The 26,144-nt window shown below is 41.1% G+C and overlaps 1 protein-coding gene across 1 annotated transcript in view; it reads right to left on the bottom strand.

The window, feature by feature from the left end:
• Positions 1–26,144, bottom strand: part of LOC122816730 — a 2,226,031-nt gene that overhangs the window by 140,012 nt on the left and 2,059,875 nt on the right. The window contains exon 20 of the mRNA XM_044089722.1: positions 25,886–25,940. Coding sequence (XP_043945657.1) covers positions 25,886–25,940 — 55 coding nt within the window. The remainder of the gene's footprint in view (positions 1–25,885; positions 25,941–26,144) is intronic.

Here is a 26,144-nt window from a genome sequence, read left to right as displayed (position 1 = left end):
TTGAATTTGCAAAAGGCATTTATTCTGCTAATAGAATACGTTCTTGGTTAGTACGTGTTCGGCAAGGCAAATTAAGAAGGTGTTAAAGCTGGGTTGGTACAATTCCGACTTGTATAGCCAGTATTCTAATGCTTCCAGGTCCGCCCAGTGGGGGATGTTAGTATATAATGCAGAGACATCTAGGGTACAAAGTAACCACCCTGGCTCAAGCTGCAGCTCAGAAATTACCTGAAGGAATTCTGTAGTATCTTGAATATGAGCCCAGGCCCATTTCAATAATAGTTTAAGATATTTTGTGAGAAATTGGGAAAGTGGTTCTGTAATCGAACCCCTACCTGAGACTACAGGTCTACCGGGTGGATTCTGAAGATTCTTATGGATTTTGGGGAGGAAGTAAATGCACTGATTCAAAGGATCTGACACCGAGAGATGATGTAGAGTGGTGTCTGTGATGACTCCTTTGTTCTTAGCGGACACCAAAAACTGATCAATTTGTTTTTTGAAACCAAGAGTTGGATCCGATGTCATGTGTGTATAGTAATGGCCATCAGTAAGTTGTCTTTTGGCTTCCATATTATATTGGGTCCAATCCTGGACAACTACCGCCCCGCCCTTACCTGCAGGTAATGTAGCCAAATCATGACTGTTCTCCAATACCCATATAGACTCTATTTCAATATTTGAGAGGTTGTTAGATTTGGCTCGGAACTCCCTGGAATGAAAATGCAGATCTTTGAGAATACAATTCTGGAACATATGGACACTATGATGCAGTTTGATTTGTGGTATCTAAAACCATCCTGAGATTCAGGATTAGATGCTGACTGAAAAAATAACATTAAATTAACTAATCTACAGAATGAGGTAATATATTGTGCAAAAGTATCTTCAGAAACATAGAATCCAGGTATAAAATTAAGAACTTTATTCAAAACTTTGACTTGGGTAGGTGACAGAGAGGTAGATGAAATGTTCAACACATTACTGTTATTTACTTCTGAATCATTATTTTCAACATTCCTTCCATAGTGTCTACCTTTAGAATGTTTCCTACCTCCCCTCCTTTGTCTACACCTAAAGGGACCTGTGTATTACTTCTTTGAGATGCAGGGGAATCTGGGGGGTGCTGTGTATCAGGCTCCAAACCTGATGAGAACTCTTCACCCGAGGTGTCATAACTTGATGAGAAAAATTTCTTGAAAATAGACCTTGGTCGTTTCCTTTTAGCAACCTTTCTGTTGGTTTGTTCAAACCTGACATGTTTGTTACTAGAAAATGGATGCCCACTATCATAGTCAGCTAGGTCCCTCTGAAACTTCCTCATTTTTCTATCTTTCAATTGCTGTTCCAAGTTTAAAAGATCCTGGCTAAGTTTCCTGAGGCCAGTGTTATAGGATTGCTGTCCTTCAAATTTCTTAACATCTTCAGACATTTGGCTGATTTCCATAATATCCCTATCAATAGTTCTCTTATAATGAGCAGCTAGAATTTCCACAAAGCTCATGGAGGCTTTTTGTTGAGCCATAGCCCATTGTTCTGTTAATGTTGTGTCAATATTATTAACTAATGGCTGTATGCATACCCTAAGGCCCCTTGGTGAAATGCCCTTGGTTAAGTAAGCCTTAAAGAGCTTTGAATGCCATACATTGGTCTGTAGGGACCTCATGCTTTTATTGAAATTGTGCCTCACATCTATTGTCCAATTGTAAGTCCTCCAACCCATTATTCTGACTACTTGTGTTACTAAGACCAAAAATGGCTAGATCGTCCCGATCTGAGGATAAACCCTGTAACAGACTGGTTAAGTCCATTGGTGGTCAGTAGATTGTATGAAACAACTACTTACTAGGCCTACTGAACCCTATCTGCCCCTTTGACTGATAGATATAAAAAACATAAAGAATCCAGGAGAAAATCCTCCAAATGAAACCACCAAAAAAAAAAAAGAAGTTATGTACTTACCATAACGTTCCATGTGAGTTTTTCATCTTGCCTTCATTCTTACAGATGGGTTTGGAGTTGATCCTCGGCTCCGAGTCGGCCTACTACAAAGCTCGAGGTCTTCAGATAGCTCGAGGCCAAGTCCCTATCCCATGATGCACCTTGAGTTACCTCAGATCTTGTTTGCTGCGTATAATAATACCATATGTCATTCTACCACTCCATAAGAGAAAGTTATAGAAGGGTTGAGCAACCAGGAATAATCCAGCATCTCAGTCTTCGAAAAACCCTGGGAGGGGGTAGGAGGGTGGGAAGTAAGAATGAAGGTGAGATGAACAACTCACATGGAACGTTATGGTAAGCACATAACTTCTTTATGTGAAGTTGTTCTATCTCGCCGTTCATTCTTACAGATAGGAAGGGTCCCAAGCACCAGCTATCTCGGGAGGCTCACGGGAGTTTGTTTTTCAGGACAGTAGACTAAAAGGAGGCCCTGTCAACTTTGTAATGAGTGATAAAGGTATGAGGTCTTGACCAAATGGCTGCTGCACAAATGTTATCTATAGGAAGTCTGATAGAAAAGGCAGAGGATGTAGACACTGCTCTGGTGGAGTAAGCCTTAATTTTATGTTGTAAGGGCATATTAGCATATGAATAATCAAATGTGATACAATCAGATAACCACTTAGAGTTGTTTCGGCCACTGGCATACCATTCCTGGAGTCTGAAAAAGAAATGAAAAGCTGTTCAGATTTCCTAAAATCTTTTGTTCTATCCAAGTAAAATCTGAGCCGTCAATGAACATCAATTTTGTGCAGCATATATCGGGAAGAATACTGGCAAATCAATAATTTGATTAAGATTAGCTTCAGTACAAACTTTAGGCAAAAAGGAGGGGTTAGTTCGAAGGGAGACTTTGTCAGCATGGAAAATCAAATAAGGAGGCTTAATGTACAAGGCTTGAAGCTCTGACACTATGCGGGCAGAAGTGATAGCTACTAAAAAGATAGTTTTCCATGACAAAAATTTGAGGTCACATGAGGAAGCTGGTTCGAATGGAGGGAGAATAAAGCGAGAAAGCATAAAATTTAGATTCCATGGGGAATAGGGAGAATTCACAGGTGGTCTGAGATGAAAGGTTCCTTTGAGAAAGGCTTTGGATAGTTGTGTGACAATGTTCAACCCTTCACATCCAAGGTGAAAATTAGAAACAGCAGCAAGTTGAACACAAACTGTTGCTGCAGCAGCTCCTTTGTTGAAGAGTACGGTCAAGAACTCTAGTACAGAGGTCATAGGGGCTAGGTAGGGATCAATGTTGGTTTGAGAGGCCCTTATAGAAAGTTTTTTCCATTTGCTAAGGTACAGCTTCCTCGTGGAGGATTTATGGGAGGATATGAGAATTTGCTTTGTCTCATTAGAAAGGTTATGGAACCTGGCTATGATGGGGAATTGGAGCAGCCAAGCTTCAGGGACTGAAGAGAGGGATGAAGTTCCCTTGACGAGTGCGTCAGAAGATCTGGAACTGCGTCCAGAATGCAGGGGTCCTCCAAAAGATGAAGTCGCAGGAAGGGAAACCAAATCTGACGAGGCCAATGAGGGGCTATTAGAATGATGGTCCTTCCCAAGGCTTTTGCTTTCTGTAGTACCTTGGGTATCAATGGGATTGGTAGGAATGCATAGAGGAGACCCGGAGGCCAATCGTGTAAGAGTGTGTCCCTTAGGGTCAGGGTTTCTCCCGGAGGGGGAATCAAGGAAGTAGCTTCTGCATTTCGTATTCATGTGGCTGGCGAAAAGGTCGCAGCAAGGCTGGCCCCACCTGCGGAATATCCTGTCCTCTATTTCTTTCTTTCTTTCTTGAGGGACCACTCATGAGGCAACAAAATTGCTCAGCTTGTCTGCTATCATGTTGGATTTCCACGGGATGTGCATTGCTAACATAAAGCACTGGGTGGATATAGCCCACTGCCATACTCTTAGGGCCTCGTGACAAAGGGGGTAGGACCTGGTTCCTCCTTGTTTATTCAAGTACCAGACCACTGACATGTTGTCTGTCTGAATTGCAAATGTACCCAGAGGAAGAGAGTCCTGGAAGTACTGCAATGCTAAAAGTACTGCTCTCATCTCTAGGACATTGACATGCAGATGTCTCTCTTGATCGGTCCATGTGCCTTGGGCTGTTCTTCCCTGAATATGCGCCCCCTATCAGGGAAGCGTCTGTGGTCACTGTGACTGCTGGTGGGGGTAGAACAAAAGGTCAACCTACAGTGACATGAAGAGAAGTCAACCACCACTGAAGATCCTTTCTGCATGTGTTTGTGATCATTATAAAATGAGACATTGGGAGCTCTTGGTAAGACCACTGAGTGAACAACAGCCACTGCAGAATCCGCATGTGCATGCGACCCAACGGTATGGCTAATACTGCAGCTGCCATCATGCCTAACAATTTTAGTACTTCTGATGCTGAAGCCTTGTTTTTGGATATGATATTGTGGACCTGCTGATGGAATAGTAAGACTCTTTCTACTGGAAGTCTCAGCGTGGTGATGGTGGTGTCCAATTCTGCTCTGATAAAAATGGCATGTTGCGATGGCGACAAAGCAGATTTTTCTGAGCTTATTGTAATGCCCAGCTAACTGCAAAGTGAAAGAGTGGTGTCCCTGGCTTGAATGAGTTGATGCCTGGTGGTGGCGCCAATCGTCTAGGTATGGAAACACCTGGAATCCTAAACATCATATGGTGAGCTGTGAACACTCTGGGGGCCGTAATGAGACCAAAGGGCAAGGCTCGAAATTGGTAATGATTGGTTCCCAGCTGGAAGCGCAGATGATCCCTGGATGGTCTGGCCATTTTTATGTGGTAGTACATATCCTGAAGATCTATCAAGCACATCCAATTGTCTTTCCCTAAAAAGGGAAGTATCGACTGAAGCATAACCTTCCAAAACTTCTCTTTATTGACAGATCTGTTTAGTCTGGTGAGGTCCAAATATAGGTCTCCAGTCCCCTGTCTTTTTGAAACTAAAAAGAATCTTGAGTAAGTTCCAGATCCTATCTGGTCTGCTGGGACTGGTTGGATGACTATTTTTGTTAGCAGTGATCGGACCTCTATTGTTGCCTGTTCCCTGTAACTGGATGGAATGTCTGGGATTTTTCTTGTCAGTGGAGGGGGTGTGGGGAAAGGAATTAAATATCCTCTGGAAATGATACTTTGTACCCAGTTGTCATTTATTATTTTGAGCCAGACATCTGGATACAAAGATAAGTGACCTTAGACTGCCTTCAGATTAGGACAGTCGGGCCTCCTTTCAGGAGCACTGGTAGGGCTTCCCAACGAAGTGATCTCTGTCGCCCTGGTTTTGCGGACCCCCACTGCTGCGAGGGCAGCGTCTTCCATTATTGCCCACTCCTCTGCCCCTGAAGCAGAGTTCACCATGTGTGTCCTGAAAGGCTCCTTGGGCTTTGCGGAATCGGATCTTTCCTCCCCTTTGAACCTGGGGGTAGGGTCTGGTAGGGGTGGAAAAACGGATTCCGATGGCAGAGTCTTTCCTTCCTGCTCCACCTGGTTAAAGTTTCCTTAACTTTCAGCCCGAACAGAGACGAGCCATCAAAAGGGGTATTTACAAAGGATGACTTAAAGGACTCCACAAAGGAACACAAGCACATCCAGAAGTGTCTCCTAAGAGCAATTCCTGTACCCGCTGCCCTGCTTGTTCCATCAGCTGCATATGAAATGAGGCGCATGGATGAGTTCACTATGGAGTTGAGGGTAGCAAGCTGGAAGGCAACTTTATCTGAAGCTCCTGCAGTTACTTTACCCTGAAGAGTATCTCGCACCTCTTTAAGGAGATCTCTTTGCAGTCTAGTAAAATGGGTTAGATAGTTGAGCGAATGCAGTGCAAAAGTTGTTGAACTGTAAGTGTGCTTCCCATATCTATCCATGATCCTAAAATCTCTGTTAGGAGGATGGATAGAAGAGGAAGTTTCTGAAATTTCCTTTTTGGTGGCTATCGCCACCACCATGGCATCAACTGGCACACCCTTAGTAAGAAAAGATTTGTCCTGGGGGGCAAAAGTAAATTTATTAGGCCTTCTAGGGACAGGCTCCATGGTGTCCGGAGACTCCCATGCCCTTCATGAGACCAGCTGCATAAGCTCATCGAAGGGTGCAGACACCCAAGAGGTGGAGGGCTGAGACCCGAAAACCTTCAGGAGAACCGACTCGTCTTCAGTAGGGTTGGTGGACTGCCAGTCACCCCTCTGCCCAAGGATTTCTAATATCTCAGAAAATGAGATATCCTCAGAGGGGGACCCGTGGGGACCCTTCTGATACATCCAAGTTGGTATCAGATGTCAATGGACTCCTGTGGGGAGTCTAGATGCTTCCTCTTACAGATTCTCTTCCTGGAAACCTCATCAGTGGGAGCTTCTGGTGAGATCTCGGAAGAGCAGGGACCACCCAATGGGGCTTCCTGAGGCTCTGGGTCTCTAAGCTTGGCAAAGATCTGTGAAGCAGAAGCAGACACAGGCGCTTTAGGGGAGGAGGTAGCCGGACCTGAAGTCGAAGATGTCTTAGGAGACATAACTCTCCTCATGGCTTTGAAAGCACCTCTGCTCTGATGAGAAGGAACTGACGAATCCGAGGAAACCGTTGATACTCCCAGCACCGGGACAGTGGGCTCCGAGCCAAAGGTAGGAGCCGAGCTCATCCAACCCGAAGCCCTGAGAGGCAGAGTCAGACCCGACAAGTCGGTCCAACTATCCTCCCCGGACCCGACCAGAGAGTGTCGGCTCCTAGATTCCTTGATCAGCACCAAGGAAGTCAGAGTAAATGGAGCCAAAGACACTGGAGCAGGCGTCGGCTCCGAAGGCTCCACGATCAACAGGTCCAGCTATGAAGGATCGGTATGGCTCGGAGGAGGAACAGTAGTAGCTAGTAAGTTCCGAAGCTGCTTGGGTCCGAGCCGATAATTTAGCAAAGGCCAGTGCCTGTAAAAGCTTCTGTACCACACGATCCACATCCAAATCGGAAAGGCTAATCGAAGACCGAGATGAGTGGATAGAAGGAGGTACAGACTGCAGAAGTTGAGACTTGGGCACTTCGGATACTGGTTACAAAAGCAGGGACCTGCTCCAAAAGAATAAGATGATCAGCTCCGAGGTCTGTGGAACCAGTATCGAAGACTTTTTAGATTTCTTACTCTCAGAAGTCTTGGAAGACTTTGAGGACTTACTGGATCCAACTTGGTCACTCAAAGCTTCTTGGAATGAAGGTTTAAGTAAACCTCTGTCAATCAGCTTTCTCTCTCTCTCTCCTGGAGCACCCTAGAAGAGAAAGAATGACAGATAGAGCAGCTTTCCTGGAGATGCAATGCTCCCAAACTATAAACACAATTTACATGACTGTCAGTGACAGACATTTTCTGCCCACATTTAGGACATTTTTTAAACCCTAATTTAGGGTGTTTGTCTTTGTCAGCTATACTAACACACAGTATCAAAAAGGGTGCTGTAAAACTAGACACACCCAAACAATTATCAAACAAGCCATTGAGGACTATGGGCTAAACTGTAGTACACACACACAAAACTATTTATCTAAACTGTAAATAGATAAATATATCAAAGTTGTGACAGAAAGTCACTATCTAAAGGCACACAACAATACTATACACTACTACTACACACACTTAAATCTAAACTTTTAACACTAGTTATTTTTAAGCTGTGACAAAAAAAAGGTCAATATTCAAACAAAGGTTAAATGTATCAAGCTGTGATAGAAAGGTCACTATCTAAGCACACACTATAATTTAAAGTACTAATAAAGATATAACTAGTCCTAAGAAAACAAGGCCAAAAGAGCTAAACACTAATTTAAGAAAGAGGCACACCAAGGGAAGGGAAACTACACAAAAAATCTATAAGAGCTTATCTAAGTATCTAAACTATTATTCATCAATATTATGAAAACTTTTTAAGAAAATAAGGTTTTTACTGGCCCAAGCTAGCGAGAAACTCTGATCTACTGCAGCGGCTCCGAACTCATCTGTAAGAATGAACGGCGAGATAGAACAACTTCACATCCACTGTTTAATCCAAAAGAAATTCCAAGGCAGGGAGAAATCTCAAAAGAACAAGAAATATTGTTCCAATTTTTTTTCCAAACATTCAAAATATATCTCTCCAAGCCAAGTAATACTCCACAGCAATGCTACGTTCATATAAATTGCCAAGAGTGATGTTAGAACAATTAGTAATGTATGGACAATATTAGCCCCTGCTATTCAGTCCCTTATCTGCAAACATCAATTATTCATAAGCAGTGCTAAATCCATTTAATAATAACTTATACTTTGAAAGCTAAAATGAACCATAATAGCCATTGCTGTTACCAAATATTGAGTGTTACATCAGGAGAAAACAACCTTTGGATCAGTATTGTAATCAAACCAATGGTTCTGCAAAAATAAATATAAATATCTGACTGTTCAATGGGGCCCCATAGGGTCAGTAATCATGTTCACAAAAACCAATAACAACATTGAGCCACCAATGGAAATATACCTTGTCTCAGGGGTATGGAAGTTAAGTTATTCCTTAGAATCATGTGAAATGTCACCTTACTCACTATTTGGTATCCCTCACAGGATCGGATTTCCTTATTGCTTTGAATTAGATTGAAAAAAATAAATTGAAAAATGCTCTACACGCAACACTGTGGTAAATATATAAATAGTATAGCCTAAACAGTATAGCCCAAATCCAGGAGACTAGGACTAAACAGTTCCTAATCAATAGGAAAACTCAGCTATTTCATGTCCTTGAGTCACTTTGACCACTGTATAATTTGCCCCCATACAGTACGGTTCACTTATTTTTTTTTAGATTAAAAAAAAAGCCCTATACATGGTGTTAAATAATACATGAAAAGTGAAACCTCAACCTATGAGACTAACACAAAACTGCTCCTATATTAGTTCGTGTGAAGCTATCAAAATTTATATTCCTTGCAAGAGCACAAAAATTGTCCCCATCGTTTAAATTTTGGCATAACCATGTAAATGGACTATCTAAAGTTGCATAATGATACACATATCATGCACCCCAGAACAAGTTCCAAAATTCAGTGCCCTAGGAAATATAAACCAAATCAAAACTGTAAGGTTTATATTTAACCTTTAAAGTTCAGCCAAAAACTGTTATCAATCATAGAACGTATTGCATATAACCACTGCAATCTCATAAACTCAATCCTTTTCACTGTGTGACTTGCCCCTATACAGTTAGGTTCACTTCACTGTTGAATTTGAGATGAAAAAATGTATGCATACCACTATAGAAATACATAAAATGTGTAACTCCAACCTATGAAGCTAACACAAAAAATGCTCCTGTATTAAGACATATAGAAATATCATGAGTTATATTCCCTACAGGAATGCAGCAGTTATCCACATTATTTAGATTGTCAAGTTTCATGTACGACGACTGCCTAATATTCTAAAGTTGCATAATACCACACATACAATGCATCCCAGAGCAAATTCCAAAATACAATGCCCCAAGAAATATTAACAGACCAAAAATTATAAGGCTTGTATTTTTGAAGTTCAACTAAATGTCCCAAGATGTTGCTATGAATCGTGAAGCTTATTACAAGCTGTGACCTGGTAAACCCGATCCTTTTCTAACTTAAATGGGTTCCCGTTCTTCAGAATATTGAAACGATCCAGAGTTAACGTGAAAAAATCATTCTGCTAGGTATCACCACAAAATAGTAAAGAGCACACTTCTTTCTATCGAAAGTAAACAAAGGCTAGTCCAAAATCCATGTGTGGCACCCAATACTCCAAAAAAATGTTTAGTTAGAATAACACAGTCACGTAGGCCCAATGTCACAAAATGAGTCAATATAGAACTCACCAGTGATGGTAAACACAGAAGCGTGAATATATGTTCAGATTTGTTTAGTCACTCACGGTACACAATAAGCCTAAGCATTTTATGTTCAAACGCCCAGCATAACCGAACAACAGGAACTCTGTAGTTGCTCCAATCATTGAATTAAAGTATCCAATTTATGAAAAACAAATAGCATTTCAAAAACTCGACCAGAAGTATCCGATGTTCATGATAATGCACCAGGCCCTTCAGTTACCTCGACCCAATGTCTGGCATTCAAGCAAACCAAATTCAAACCCACTGTAGAGCTGTAAGCCTTCTATACATCTGCTCCAAAGGCTGCCCAAATGAAATGGAATAAATATACAATCCAATTATAGGGATGAAAGTCCCAGGACACAAATGATGTATAAAAAAATATACCTTACTAGTGCCAGTGAGCTTGCATAAACCCTGATGAGATAAGCTGTGCCTGATGCACAGCACACCACTGGCTAACAGCAAGGGGAAGCAAGTGAACTATAAAACATGACAGCCCCTGCAAGTATGGTAACTGCATGGCTCCAAAAACCAAATAGCTGTAGAAGACATAGGGAAGCCAGCAGGTTTCATTTGGGTGGCCTTTGGAGGGGACGTAAAGAAGGCTTACAGCTCTACATTGGGTTCGAATTTAGTTGAAATGGACCCTACACAGAGGTGTCCTGTGGCTTCTCTGCCCGGAGTCCAGGGGGGGGGTGTGACAGTTGTAGCTCAGGAGGGGTGGTGTGTGACAGTTGTAGCTCAGGAGGTGAAAACTGACATCAAAGGAGTGCCACAAGCAAGAGCCCTCTTCATCACACGGAAGGCAGGCCCGTCCGAAGAGGGATGAGAGCCAGGAACAGAGAACGGCAACCTCAGAACTGGGGTCACACCCCACTCCGATGAACCCGTTCCCATGGATGGAGGTTCAAGCAGGATCTCTGCGGACGTGGCTATCGGTGCCAAGGATAGAACCAAGGAGGGAGGCAGCTCTGTACCCTGGGTCAACACGCCCATGCCCAATCCTCCAATTGAGGAAGGACTGGTTCAGTGGGAACCGAAGACTAAAGTGACATACTTGGAGCCGGAGTGAGATGCACCAAAGGCGCCAAGGTGATGGGTTCCAAGAAGGATGTCGGAGCAGAAAGCTTTGGAACCAAGATGGTTGAAGGACTGTAAGATGGCGTCTGTGGATAAGACAACCCTGCAGGTGGATGGGTCTTAAAAAGAGGGGGGATCCCTCTGGCTAACAATAGCTGGTCTACAAGACGTACCACGTCATGTTCCGACAGGCTGTTGGTGGATCTAGTGGATACTCTGGACGGGAAGTCAGGATGTTCGATGAAGGGGCTATACAGTTGACCCAGAGATGGATCTACGGAAGGTGAGTATTGGGTCCGTGGTGCAAGGTCTGGTGGCACCGAAGTCTTTAGTTTTAAGACCGGAAGTAGAGGGGTCAAATCCAGTGAAGCCGGTACAATGCTCGGTGCCGAAGTGGCACTCGGAGCCAAAATGATTGGTTCCAAAATGGAAGCTAATGAATTAGTCGAAGGTGTGCCCTGAGCCAAAGTGGCTACAGGTGCAGAAGTCGAAATAGGCAAAGTAAGATCTATGATCGATCCCGGAGGCAGGACTGGTGCCGAAACAGGCACCGATATCGAAGGTTTTGAAATGGTCGGAGCCGAGGAAGATGGAGCCGTAGAGGCAATTTTATGATCCGAAGATAATTTTGGAACCTTTGATTTCCCAGGCTGTCATCTGATCACCCGATTGTGAAGAAGGAACAGAGTGGAATCACTTTTTCTCTTTAGTAGGAGGGGTTGAGACCTCCATCACAGAAATGGCCTCTGAGATGGGAGACTAGAGTAACCCTTTCAGAATGAGTTTTTGTGCTCATTAAGAGTGCGTTGACTGAAACTCTGACATCACACGGAGTCTGCACCAAAAGGTGGGGCACTCCCTAACAGTATACACAGTCATCATGAGAATCACTATTAGGTAACTTGCCCTTACATGAAGAACAATGCTTAAAACCTGAAGTACCCTTCTTATTCGACATCTTGATAGAAAAGACACCACAGGCCAACTGTATAATCCAACTAGAATAAAGTCAACTCCTTTAAAAAAATCACAACAATACACCGGTATGTAGAGAAAGAAGGGAAACACCTGAATACAAGTCAAAGCTATTAAGTTAAACAGGAGAGACAATACAAACTATGGTATTAAGAAATACCACAAGGGTAAGGGAGAAAAGACCATACCAGCAGTGGTACTTGAAAGTTTACTGACGGTAACGATGGATGGAGAGGAAAAACAAGGTTAAACAGAAGAAAAGACAATGGAAATACTAAAAGCTGAATAAAATCAGAAGATATCCAAAATTTTTCACACAAATATCAAAAACGTTCCACTTAGCTGAGAGCTCGGCTGAAACGCGGCTTTACGGCTACATGGCAAATGAGATCTGAGATAACAGGGAGGAGGGCATTCTGGGTAGAGACTTAGCTCGAGAGTTTTTTAGCTGGCGTGAGCTTGGTAAAAAGGCCGACTCAGTTCCGAGGGCTCGGAACCGAACACATCAGTGATGAATGGAAAGAAGATGAACAACATCAGATCATCTTTTATCCTTCCTCTCCACAAAGGTGGCACCTCCACAGAAATCTCTAACTATAAGCCAATTGCTAATCTTTCACCACTATCAAAAATTCTAGAAAAATCTTATCAATAAACAACTTCTTTAATACCTACTTGACAATAATCTTCTCTCTCCCACCAAACATGGATTCAGACCAGCACACAGCTCTATCACTGCCCTACTATCCTTTGCTGACACTGTCAACAAAGCTCGTGACTCAGGAAACTTTCTCTCTTCTCTGTTCTTCGATCTATCCAAAGCCTTTGATGCAGTCTCCCATTCCCAACTGTTATCCCAACTATCTCCCATGGGCTTAACCAAAATATTCTTACAATGGTTCACTAGCTATCTCTCTAACAGATAACCAATCTGCCAAATGGAACTCTAACTTCTTTCCTTACTTACCTGTTAGCACTGAGGTACCCCCCCCCCCCAAGGCTCAATACTAGGTCCACTTTTCTTCAACATTTTTATTAACCATCTTAATACTGCCACCAAACAAGCCACCCTAATTTAATATGCCGATGACTCTACATTAATCTGCTCTGCCAGAACACTCTCTCATCGACAGAGTTAATTCAAGAAGCATTCATTTCCACTGAGTCTTGGCTCACCAACAACAATTTACTCTACTTAACTCATAAAAACTACACTTCTACTATTTTTACCAAAACAATTTTCTCCAGATGCCTCTAATATTGCTATTACCTCTCTGAACAATACTTCAGTCAATGTGGTGTCACATACAAAACTGTTAGGTGTAGATATTGACAACAATCTTATGTTTGACATACATATCAGCAACATCATTAAAAAAATCTAATCAAAAACTGGGCATGATGTATAGGGCTAAGAAATTAATCTCCAACTCCACAAGAGTAACCCTTGCCACCAACTATCTTTTCTAAACAATCTTCACTCTTCCTTTAATGCAAGACTTACTCAATGTTGTAATAAAATAGCTAAATTTGCCAAAGGGTAGGCCCACTACTCTCACCATGGCTTTGCTCTCAAGTCCCTACTCCACCTTCTCATCTTTAATCAACTAACATTAATTCACAAAATATTGTACAACTCCTAATTTTCGCAAACTACATCATCACTACTTCAACACTATATTCCATCTCGTGACCTACACTCTTCTCACAAGTACTTACTATCTATTTACAAACCTCAAAACTCTAATGGCGCTAGTCTGTACTCTCACTGTGTTGCCAAACCATGGAATAGCATTCCAGAACAAATCAGACACATACCCCACTACTATTCCTTCAAGTCTAGGTTGAAAGAACATCTAACCAACAACTGGATTTGCCCATGCTCCTTGCCATCTTAGTACTCTTTTCGATTCCCTTCTTCCCCACTCTTAATAGACTTTCTCTTGATACATCCTACTCCCTTCATGCTTTACCTACTGTCTAGCCTCACCTCTCTTTAATTCCTGAACATTCTAATGTCTTTTCTTTACATTCTTGCACTAACCTTTATCTATCCCGGAACTTATGACTGAAATTTACTATCTAGCTCTCCTGCCAGAGAGCATATATGGCTTTTACGACCCATTAACACTTGATACTAACAGATTTCTTGCTTTTTGCAAATTACCTAATCTGTTATCATGACTACTGACTAATGATATTATTTTTTAACTTGACTAATGATGTTTCTTAACTTAACTTTGTATTTTAGATACTGGAGCTTATCTCCTTAGCCGCTTAACTGAACTTTGTTTGTTACCTACTCAGACTAGTCCAGGTAAACTGTATATTGTCTCAGTACATTTTGTTAGTATTAATTTAGTAATGTTTTCGTAAACTGTATTGTCTTATTCTGATAGTGGAGCTTTTCTCCTCGGGCCTCTGCTGAAAATGGACATGTATCCAGCCAGACTAGCCCGGTTAACAAATGTAAAATAAAATAAAATAAATAAAATAATTACTTATTCTGTTACATATTTTTCATGCATCATTATGTAACTCTCTTCTACCTGTATATAATGTGTCAACTTTATTGACTGCCTTATAGTTTTCTTATTTTCTGTTACTGTACTCACATACTGTTCTACTTTGTTATTTTCTTAACATCTGTAACCATGGTTCAATATTTTAATTCTGTTTAATGTGTACTGTGGAGATTTTCTCCCTGGGCCTCCGCTTAAAATGGGCTCAAACCCAGTTGGACTTTCCCGGCAAACAAGTGTCAAATAAAATAAATAAAGGGTTTGTGGCTTACCAAATTTGCAAATGACTGTAACTTGGTGCTATCAAACTCTCCAAAGGCCACCAAGACGGCCTTTCCCAAACAAATAGGTAGTGTCATAACCATGTACTAAAACCAAATGCCAAAAAACATATAATGTCTTCTTTGGCAAGCATGACATTCCCTGCAGACATCACATCGGAAACACCTGAAAATTGATTTGGCAGAAAGGGACCTATGTGGACAATAAATTGTCCTTTGATCACTACGTATTCACTAATGTAAAAAAAAAAATCCTTTTTCATTGAGCATCTTATTAGTAAGGATATGGTGTCAATTCTGGGGATGTCATCATTCAACTGTAATCAGCACTTATCTAGCTGATCATTGAGCAAAATGTTCCCTTTGGTATGTACCTGTCCAAACATTTAATGCAACTTAAACTATAATGATTTCTCAACAAGAAAATCAATGGCCTAAATTATATAAACTACAATGACGTTCTCAAAGCCTTGTTCCTCTTCTCAGCATCATACAGGCTCTAATGGGCTATCTCATCCTTATGTATCAAACCTCAACAGACCCAGTGTCTTCTCTAATCTACTGCACATTACAAATATAATGGTGGAATAAACACCAGCTCAAAAGAATATAATCTGTACGGCAACATAAACAGATAATGTTGGAGGGATACATATATATCATACAAAAATCATTTCCTTGGCATGGCCTTCCTCTCCATATAAAGCAAAGTACTTCCCTTACTCTAGCCAAACGTAATCTGGATAGATGGATGGGAAACCACAAATGCACTTTGGTTTAACATCCTTGTCTCTTATGGAGAGGGAAAATATGAAAATGCTTTGCTCATCCCTGGGTTATTTGTATTTACATTTTGAGGTCTTAAGACTTCATGGGAAAGCAGGGCTAGGCTTCTGTAGATCCTCACAGATACATAGGCTACTAAATACCTATGAAATGATACTGTTAAATTAGTGCCTGTTATGAAGTTATGACATCAATATGCCAGATTATAGATTGGTGAGGGGTGTTCCTACTCCTCTTCTGTTTCATGCTTGGAGATCAAGGTTACTGCCTTGGACAAGACTATTCATTTATGGAATGTTCTGTCTTATTAGAGAGAAAGCATAGGAGTTCTGATATGTTAAGCAATTAAGATTCACTTTGAATTAAGAAGGAGAGTGACTGGAGGAATAATTTTGAATAATCTGTGACACCTAGCACTTTGTGGTTATTAAAGGATAACTTTGCAGGCAAGGCCATGTCAGACAGCTTTATTAAATAAAGGTCAGAAACCGAGAGAAGGTTACTTTATTAAAAATCTCTATAACAAATATAACGCCAGACCAATTTGTACGTTTTCGACCACAAACAAGTCTTCATCAGAATGAACAAGATTAAAACACTGAAATGAACCCTTATATATCCATTCAATTATGCAAATAAATTAATTTAATTACGTTGATGAAAATCAGTACTGACTGAACAGAAATTGTGAAAAAAAGTTAATTAAACCATTTTTTAATATTTTACCAGGTTACGTAAGGATTCAATATGTTTTAACATGTATAAATGGTTTAATTAACTTTTTTTCACAATTTCAGTTCAGTCAGTACTGATTTTCATCAACGTAATTAAATTAATTTATTTGCATAATTGAATGGATATATAAGGGCTCATTTCAGTGTTTTAATCTTGTTCATTCTGATAAAGACTTGTTTGTGGTCGAAAACGTACAAATTGGTCTGGCGTTATATTTGTTACAGAGATTTTTAATAAAGTAACCTTCTCTCGGTTTCCGACCTTTATTTGGAGTCTCCTGGCAAGTCTGAAGTTTTGGTTTTAGTTGTTTTTTGGCTTGCTTCCATCCTACTATTTAGCTTTATTAAATAGTCGTTTGCACTGTATAGTGTTAACACTTACTTGGTAAGTGGATTTTTTCTGTGAATAGTCATTTGATGTTTAGTATTAATTATTTTCTTAGTGCCAAGGTATAGAGTTATCTATCCTGTAACAAGTTATCCACTATGGCGAATGAGTTAAACTTTTATAAAAATCGTAACAAATAATGACCCCAACATGGAGCAAAAAACTGTAACAGATCCAGTGCAGCTGATAAAGAAATCTTCACATTTCAGGAATTAAATTTTTCTTAATGTAATGCAAGACAGCAACAATGCGTTGCATTTACTCACTAAATTGTCTTCTAATTAGCAGTATTACTGTATTCAGCAACAATTGTGAATGAAAGTACAGTTGTGTACACTTACCATAAATGTAGATGTTCGAATGTATTCACTGTTGCAGTCCTTATAAAATGGGTTATCCGGGCTCCCGGTAGTCCACCTTTGGCCAGAATACCTACCAAAGTCCTTGGTATATGATGTTGGCTACCTTCGGTTCAAGCTTGACGTCAAGTACAAAGGAAGGCAGCCGATGCCATTTCCTCAGTTTTTCTTGCCTTAACTGTCAGGAGCCCCCAAAAATGGTTAGACCAGGAAAAGAAAAATCCAGTCTGTGCCCTAGGAAAAAAGGGGGGTGGAAAGGGGGGAGGGGACCAGGACTGCAACAGTGAATACACGTGAACATCTACATTTATGGTAAGTGTACACAAATGTACTATGCTCATCGTGTTTCACTGTTGCAGTCCTTACAAAATGGGTTGATTCACAAAGCCCAGGAAAAAAACAAAAGAGAGGAGGAACACCCACTGATTAAGGGTTGGTAAGGATGCCCTGCAACACTGCAGTGGCAAAACCAGCCCTGGACTTTGAAAACAAGGGTAAATTGTAATGTTTAGTGAAAGTGTGGACAGAAGTCCAGGTAGCTGCTTCCAGGATGTCCTTAGTAGGTACACTTCTTAAAAAAGCTGCTGAGGTAGAGGTAGTTCTAGTAGAATGGGTCCTAATATTCTGAGGAGGCACCTTGCCATGCCGTAAGTAACAAAAGTGAATACAATGAGCAATCCACTTAGAAATGGTCTGTTTAGAAATAGTTTTGCCCTGAGCTCCAGGAGCAAAACTGACCAACAACTGAGCTGACTTTCGAAAAGGTTTAGTGCTGACCAGGTAAAATCTAAGTTGTCTATGCACATCCAGGGAATGCAGTAACCTTTCTCCTCTATTCTGAGGATTAGGAAAGAAGGTAGGCAGGTGGACAGACTGGTTAAGAGTCAGGCTAGAAACCACCTTAGGCATAAAAGAGGGATTAGTTCGAAGAGATACCCAATTCACATGGAAGGTGATAAAAGGCTCTACTGCCACTAAGGCCTGCAAGCTCAGACAGTCTTCTAGCTGAAGTAATGGCTAAGAGAAATGTAGTTTTCCAGGACAGAAACTTCAAATCTGCTGAGGCAGCTGGTTCAAAGGGAGGCAGAGTAAATTTTTCAAATTCCAAGCAGGAGTAGGTGCCCTTCTGGGAGGCTTTAAATTGCTAGCTCCCCCTGAGGAACTGTTTCATCAAGGGATGAGAGAAAATGGGTTGTTCAAAGGAACAATGAGCAGAAATAGCTGAAGCATAAATCTGGATAGAAGAAAAATAAAGTATACCATTAAGCAAGCCTGCCAGATAGTCAAAAATAAGAGGAAGAGAAGGTTGAGAAGGGTCTTCTCCTTTAGTCTGCATCCAAATGGAGAATCTTTTCCACTTATCTAAGTAAGATTTCCTAGTGCTAGGCCTTCTGGCCTCACGAAGGACCTCAACTACCTGTTGGGAAAGGTTTAAATTATGAGCCAGGCTGCAAAATGCAGAGTCTGAAGATGAGGATGCAGACTTCTTTCCTCCCTCCTGGACCAAGAGATCTGGTATCAGGGGAAGATGCCAAGGCTGAGACTGGGAAAGACTGAGATGTAGTGGATACCAATGTTGCCTGGGCCAGTCTGGAGCTATGAGGATGGCCCTTGTTTTTTTGCCTTATCTTTAACAGCAATCTGGGAAGAAGAGGCAGAGGAGGGAGTGCATAGATCAAAAGCTGTGTCCAGGGAAGGACAGCACATCCACTTTCCAAGCTTTGTCATGATGATCCCTGGTGCAAAAGGTTGGAAGAAGGTGGTTGGTTGGAGATGAGGAGAGATCGACCTGGGGAGTGCCCTAACGCTGAATGATTCGATAGAAGATGGTCTTGTTTAGTTGTCACTCGTGAGGATCCAGGACCTGCCTGCTCAACCAGTCTGCCAAGGTGTTGAGCCTTCCTGGAAGAAACAGAGCTATCAGATGAATGCCCATGGAAGCTGCTATGGACCAAAGTATCATGCTTTGTCTGCACAGGGGGTAACAGTGAGTCCCTCCCTGCTTGTTGATGCACCACATGACTGTGGTGTTGTCTGTCCTGACTAGAAGAGTACCAGGAGAGAGAAGATGCTTGAAAGCCACCAAGGCCTGGTGGACTGCTATCAATTCTTTCAAATTTATGTGCAAATGAACCTGTTGATAGTTTCAAGTCAGTGTTTATGGCATATTTTGAAAATATGTTTATTTATGTAACTGATTTTTTTAAGAACAATGTTATGTTTAAAAGATTTATTGACAATTTGATTTTTGTATGTAGTGGAGATATTGGTGAATTTGATCAGTTTATGGATTTACTTGGCCACAATGCATTTGGCTTGGAATTTACTTATAGAGTGAACAGGAAATATATGCAGTTCTTGGATGTTGAATTGTATATTGATAAGGGCTTTTTGCAGTACAAACCCTTTCATAAGGAGACTGCAGCAAACAGTTTTCTTGAAGCAAATAGTGCTCATCCTGACCATTTGATTAAATCACTACCATATGGGGAATTCAAAAGGATACAAACCAATACTTCTGATGTAATGATATTGGAGCGGGAGTTTTTAATTGGTCAAAGATAGGTTATCAAAACGGGGTTACAGCAGGGAATGTAGAGATGAGGCCCTAGGAAAACTGGAAAACAGAAGGGGCGTCAGGAGATCAAATGGTAAATCAATTCAAAGTAGGGAAGTCATTAAGAACAATGACTTGTATAAGATGGATGCTGAACCCCTGTTTTTTGTTAGTAAATTTTCCCCTTTCTCTGGGGTACTCCGAAGGTTGATTAATGACCTTTGGCCCATTATTTGTAGGGATGAATTAGTGGGTAAATTGTTCCCTGAAAAGGTTTTTTTCATATGGTAGGTTTAATAATTTAAGAGAATTATTAAGAATGAAAAATAAGACTGATGTAGTCAAAAGGAAAGGTGTATTCCCATGTGGGGGTTGCAAAGTATGTGGAAAAAATACAGAATGTGGATGGGTAGACTATTAATGGTAAGAACTTTTTTGTAAAAAAATGAGTTTAATTGTAATTCATGTGGTGTGGTCTACATCACTGGATGTGGATGCACACCATGTAAATGGTATGTGGGGCAGACAAAGAGAAGGATAAAACTTAGAATCTTGGAACATCTAGGAGATGTTAGAAACAAGAGATTGGATAGTCCAGTGGCACAGCACTTTTGCAGCACACATGGAGGTCAGACAGTTTCTTTTTAGTGCACTGGCAAAGCCATATGGTGAACAAATTGTGGGGGGTGATGAATTCAAAAGGAAGTTGGTTAAATTGGAATCTAAATTAATAGTTTATTTTGGCACTTTGTTCTTAAAAGGTCTAAATCTTGAAATAGAGTGGGGTGTTTAGTTTATATTTGTTATATTTAAACAACTAAGAATTTAGTGTAAAAATATTTAACACAAGGATTAATAAAATAAAATAATAAGGAAAAATAACAATATTCACATGTCTAAAGACATATATATATTTATAAAGGAAAATATTTAAATTGTTATATAGCATCTTAATAGGGCTTAGGGTAATCCCAATCGAGTTTTTGAGAAATGTGTGTGTCTAAATAGTGTAAAATCTAAAAAAAGTAAATAAAATGCATACATTGATATTATATTGATATTGATATTATTAAATAAATAAATAAATGTGGCATATTTTTGGTAATACACTATTAGATGTTTTTTATATATAAAAAATGGTTCACAGTTCACTTTTTGCACTTTTGTCAATTGTAATGTGTTAGTGTTTTGGGGGGCACATCTCTGTTTTACAATGAAGTATGTTTAAACAAAGTTTAATTAACTTGTTTTAATTGGTTAATGAATTTATTGGTAGAAGTATGGGGATGGAGTATAAAATGCTACCTGATTTGTATGAAGTTATTCCATTGAAGGCCGGTGGGGCCAAGGTACCAGAATGTGTCAATAAAGAAAGCTTGGCAGCGACAGCAGTGCTCTATGTGCTTTTATCTGAGGAGAATTCCTGGTTTTCCATTTTGGAACAAGTGGTTTTTGTACTTGTGATAGTTCCAAGTCCCCTGAATGCATCTGCCCTCTAGATGAGCTCCTAAGCGTAGTCCGAGGCATCTGTGGTTAGAGTCTGGCTGGCAGGAGGTGGACAGAAAGGCAGGCCTTTTTCTGTACACAGGCCATCGCCCACCAAAGGAACTCCGTCTGCAGGCAGGGAATCAGAAGAAGAATCAAGTCTAAATCCTGAGTGTGTTGACACCAAAGGTTTTTGAGGTACCATTGAATTTTCCTCATATGCAGTCTTGCATATGGAATCATCAGAATACACGAAGCTATGAATCCCAGAGCTTGCATGAATTGCCTTGCAGAGAGCTGGGTCATGCTTGCCAAATTCTTGAAGTAATTAGAAAGATCCATTTGTTTCTCTTGAGGGAGGGATACCATCTGGGCGGCTGTGTTCAGATTCGCTCCCAGGAATAAAATCTCCCTAGTGGATACCAATTTTGACTTCTTTTTGTTGATAGTGTAGCCCAAAAAGGTGAGAAGGTTCTTTACAAAGTTCAAATCCTTTAGAAGTTGCTCTGAAGAGTTTGCCCGAATAAGACAATCGTCCGAGTAAGGGTAAATTTGAATGTTTCTTTGTCTGCAAAAAGCAATGATTGGAGCCAGGCATTTTATAAAAACTCTGGGAGCAGTAGACAAGCCAAAGGGCAGTGCAGAGAACTGGAAGTGCAGATAAGCTTCTTTGAGAGCCAAAGTCACCAGCCAGGCAGCATTGGCAGCAACTGCTGAAGAGTGAGCATTTTGAACTTGGGAATCACCAGAAAAGTGTTTAGAATGGACAAATTCAGAATAGGGCGCCAGGTGCCCCCTTTTTTGGGAACCAGGAAAAGTCTTGAGTAGAAAACCTGGCCTATCTGTAGTGTAGGAAATGGCTCTTATTGCTCCCAGGTTTAGCAAAGAAACAACTTGTTTTTCTGCTTCTGCCCTTTGAAGAGGGGGGATATCTGGGTATCCTTGGTGAACCGGGAAGCTGTGAAAAGAGAACTTGTAGCCTTGGGATACTATTTTGAGCACCCATTTGTCATCTGTGATGGTGTATCAGACATCTGCAAAAATGGCTAACCTTCCCCCCAAAGAAAACCCTGGGCCCGCAGAGTCAGGCAGAGGAAGGCCGGAGTCAATGGGAATGCTTGCTTTGGGAAGTTTGCTTAGAACTCCCCGATTTAGAAGAGGAAAACTGCCAATGCTTAGCCTTTTGAGTGGTGGAAGTCTGTCCCCTAGAAGACCTGTAATCCCCAGGCCTAATAAGAGACCCTGGTTACTAGGGTCAAGAAAAGTCCAATTCTTAGAAGGGTAATGCCTACTAAAACGAGGAGGCTGAACTCTTGCAGAAAATCCTTAACAGTTTGCATAGATTTGGCCTTATCCTCCATCTTTTTCAACACTTCTTCTGCTTTGCTATCAAAAAGATTGTCCTTGTGCAAAGGTACAGCCAGTAATTTAGATTCGACAGGTTCAGAAAGAGGCTGTTCCCTGAGCCAAGCATGTCTTCTAATAACAGAACCAGTGGCTGCTGCCCTGCAAGGAGCCTTCAAAGTGTCAAAACCACAACGCAGAGAATGTTTAGTGACAAGAGTGGCAGAATTCAATAAATCTTGCATGTCCTTACTCTCCATCAGGGAAGGAACACCAGCAATTTTAGTCTTAATGGCCTCAAAAGTATGCTGCTGATACTTAAGCATATGAAAAAGACAATTAACAGACCTAACAGCCAGGGTGGAAGTAGTATAAACCTTTTTACCCCACCTATCCAAGGCCCTAGATTCCCTGTCAGAAGGAACAGGATTTTTAGCAACTGTGGCTTTAACACCTTTAAAGCCCTGAGAAATAATCTCCGGATCCAAAGTAGGATTCTTAAAAAGGAACTGATGAGAATCAGGAACTCTATAATATGTCAGGCTTTCTGGAAGCAGGAGGAACAGAATTAGGAGTCAAAGAATTTTCCATGAAAACATCATCAACAACTTCCAAAACCGGAGAGATAGCCAAAGGCTTATGCTGTGGTAAATCCAAGAATTCCTTAATCCGTTTCTTAGACTGAGGGAAGTCCTGACTTTCCCATTTGAAATGCTCCCTAAGAGTATTCAGAGTATCTCCAAAAGAAAAATCTTTTGGAGGGGAGGCAGAAGGGATGGAGTCTTCTGCATCAGAATCCTCAAACCCAGAAAAAAGCTGAGAGTTTCCCTCTTCATCAGCAGAGGTGCTGGAAACCACAGAGTCTGAGGCAGACAAAACTTCTGGGTACAATTCCCTAGCCCTCTTAGAAGGAAGTGGCTGAGAGCCCCTGATAATGGTCAAGAGATCACTAGCCATCTTAATCATCTGAGACTGAGGCATTTGAGGGGAGGCTGGCGCCTGCTTTGGCACAGATTTTCAGCTGGAAGGCCTGCTAGAAAGCCAGAGGGAATCAGGAGGCCTAGCCACCGCAAAAGTCTGAACTGAGATCGTCGGTCTAGATCTGGTCTCCGGTTGGAGAAAAGAGGCCTCAGAAGCTGGCGCCTGCCTAGCGGCTCCGGATACATCAAAGGCAGCGGCTGGCGGAGGGTCCAAAGACGAAGTGGAAGACTACGGTATGGAAGACTCAGAAAAGGTCTCCGCAGATGACTGCTGCTGAACATCCGCGGACTGCAGGGGTAATGAAAGCGCCTCACGGACTATCGCTGGGCCGACAACCAACTTAACAGGGACAACGTTGGTTAATTTGACCCTAAGCCTGTCGCGGTCCACATCCTTGCACTTCTTAGGAACATCTGAAGTCAGGAGACCAGAAGATGCCATACCGACGAACTTAGACCAAACTCCGAAATGCTTAAACAAGATCCTAGCTCTATGGCAAATGGTATGCGGGTTGAAAGAAGCACAGAGAACACAATTAGGGACGTTGTGCTCAAGGCCTAAACAAGTTATACAATAAGAGTGAAAATCACGGTGCAGAATCTGTTTTCCACTTGCAAGACAGTCATCAACTTTCTCTGACATTCGTTAAAGCAAGAAAAGAGGGTCCCCAACAGGGTACTTATCTGAAGATGTCTTCAACTAAACAGTCGGAATACAATAAGAAGGTACTCAGCCGATGGCACTCCTGCAAGATGCTTCTGCTTCAATTCCGCGGCAAGAAAGACTGAGGAAATAGCGTCGGCTGCCTTCCTTTGTACCCGATGTCAGGCTTGAACCGAAGGCAGCTGACATCATGCACCAAGGACTTTGGTATTCTGGCCGACTGTGGGCTACCAGGAGCCAGATAACCCATTTTGTAAGGACTTCAACATTGAAACACGATGAACATCGGACTACTAACACAGCAGCACTTAAACCTACCTTTCTGGCTAAACCAAGTACATTTTTACTGTAAAGATGGAAAGTAAAAACAGAGTGGCCTTTTGTTACACTGCTCTCACAATTCAAATGGAATCAGAAGATATTCATTGTAGATGCAACAAAGATTAAAGATAAAAATTCAGAATTACTCCAGAGAGGATGTGGACAATGGCAGCGGGTATGCATTTCCCTTATCTATGCAAAGGAAATGCATAGCGCATTTCACAAAAATATGTAATAAATGGCACAGACTTGGATCAACAGTATTGATTTGGGTGTTGCCACTTCATGTCATAAACGGCGGCACTCTCAAAGAAGCAGAGGTACATGGTAAAAACAATATTATTGCTACAATGGGATATGTGGTGGACACGGTTTTTGCAGGATTAAAAAGGGGGGGCTTTCTGGGGACCCACTGGTCTCACTTATGAGAGCTATTAAAATCACCATGAGTCTGGTCAATCAAGTGGGGGGGGGGGGGGTTGACATTTCTGCAAAGCAGCAGAGATCTGCACTTAAAAATTATGTCCAATGTGGTCATTTAAGAACCACCATCCAGCTTAAATACAAAAATTGCTTCTGAGGCTTGGATAACTAAGAACTCAGAAATCTACATGAAAGTCGGCTAAAGACAGGAGAGAAAAAGCAACTGCATGGCATGAGAGTCCTGGATCGTTATCTGCTAACTTTTTACTCTTCTCCATCTTGCTATGTTTGCGCTTCTCTTTCATTTTCTTTGACTTCTGCTCACTTGAGGACAGTTCTCCTGCTAGGGGAGGATCAGTTGCGCTACTGTCAAGTGCTAAAAGCCTTTTGAGTTTGTGGAAGACTTCAAGAAAACAGGCAAGGTGAGGTACAGCCTTCCAGTTTCGTGCAGCTTAATGCTTGCAAGAGCATGCCTTATTTTTTTTTTACTAGACAAAGGAGGCAGGGCAGATGAGTCTTAGGTAAAAAAAAAAAGAAGAAAAAAAACTCTCTCGCAGGTACACCTGTTTCTGATCTTTTCCAGAAATATTATTGGTCTTCAAAAATCTTTAACAAATTTGATTAAATACAATGCAATAAAGACCACATATGATCAATAAATTTTTAAATCAGAAATGATTTTGTAAAATGAAACCCCACCACTCTCTAGAGTGACTGGCTGGAAAATTGATAGCCTCCTATGAAGATGCCTTGGGCTGTTCTTCCATTTCTGATCAGCATGATACCAACATTCTTGGCATGAGGAGAAATGCAGCTCCAACCTGGGAAGGCTCAAAGACTCAAAGTCACGTCTGAAAAGGAAGACATTCCATCATGGGCCAGTTTTTATATATAAGCATTATACTAAAGTAGTGATCATTAGGATAAGCACATATTACGTTCTGTGCACTGTACCCACAGCTACAGTCCTATGTCCGTGCAAATCAACATTCAGCACTGACAAATAGCAAACATTTTTAATTTTTTTGAGTCGCCATAAGTCACAGTGACAAATAGAAATATTATGACAACATACTAAACAATATTTAAGAATAAGACTTACTTCTCGATGAAGTAACATGCCGAGTGACTTGCTCCATGAATATGACTCAGAAAAACTGAAAACAAATTAGGAGAGATTTCATTAATGCTGATTTGAACCTGAAGCCTATTCAATTTTGCTTCATGACACAAGAATGCACCAAACAAACTTTAACAGAACCTTTCATCGCAGGACATTAGACTCACAAACATTGTCATTGGAGGACTCGAATTTTTTTTAAAAAACATCTTTTATAGAAGGGCATAACACTCAAATATTC

This window comes from Protopterus annectens, chromosome 12.part0, assembly GCF_019279795.1.
Source record: "Protopterus annectens isolate FY-2018-M chromosome 12.part0, PAN1.0, whole genome shotgun sequence".
Lineage (NCBI taxonomy): Eukaryota > Metazoa > Chordata > Ceratodontiformes > Protopteridae > Protopterus > Protopterus annectens.
Note: the sequence above shows the minus strand (reverse complement) of the source record. Positions and strands in the feature narration are given on the sequence as shown.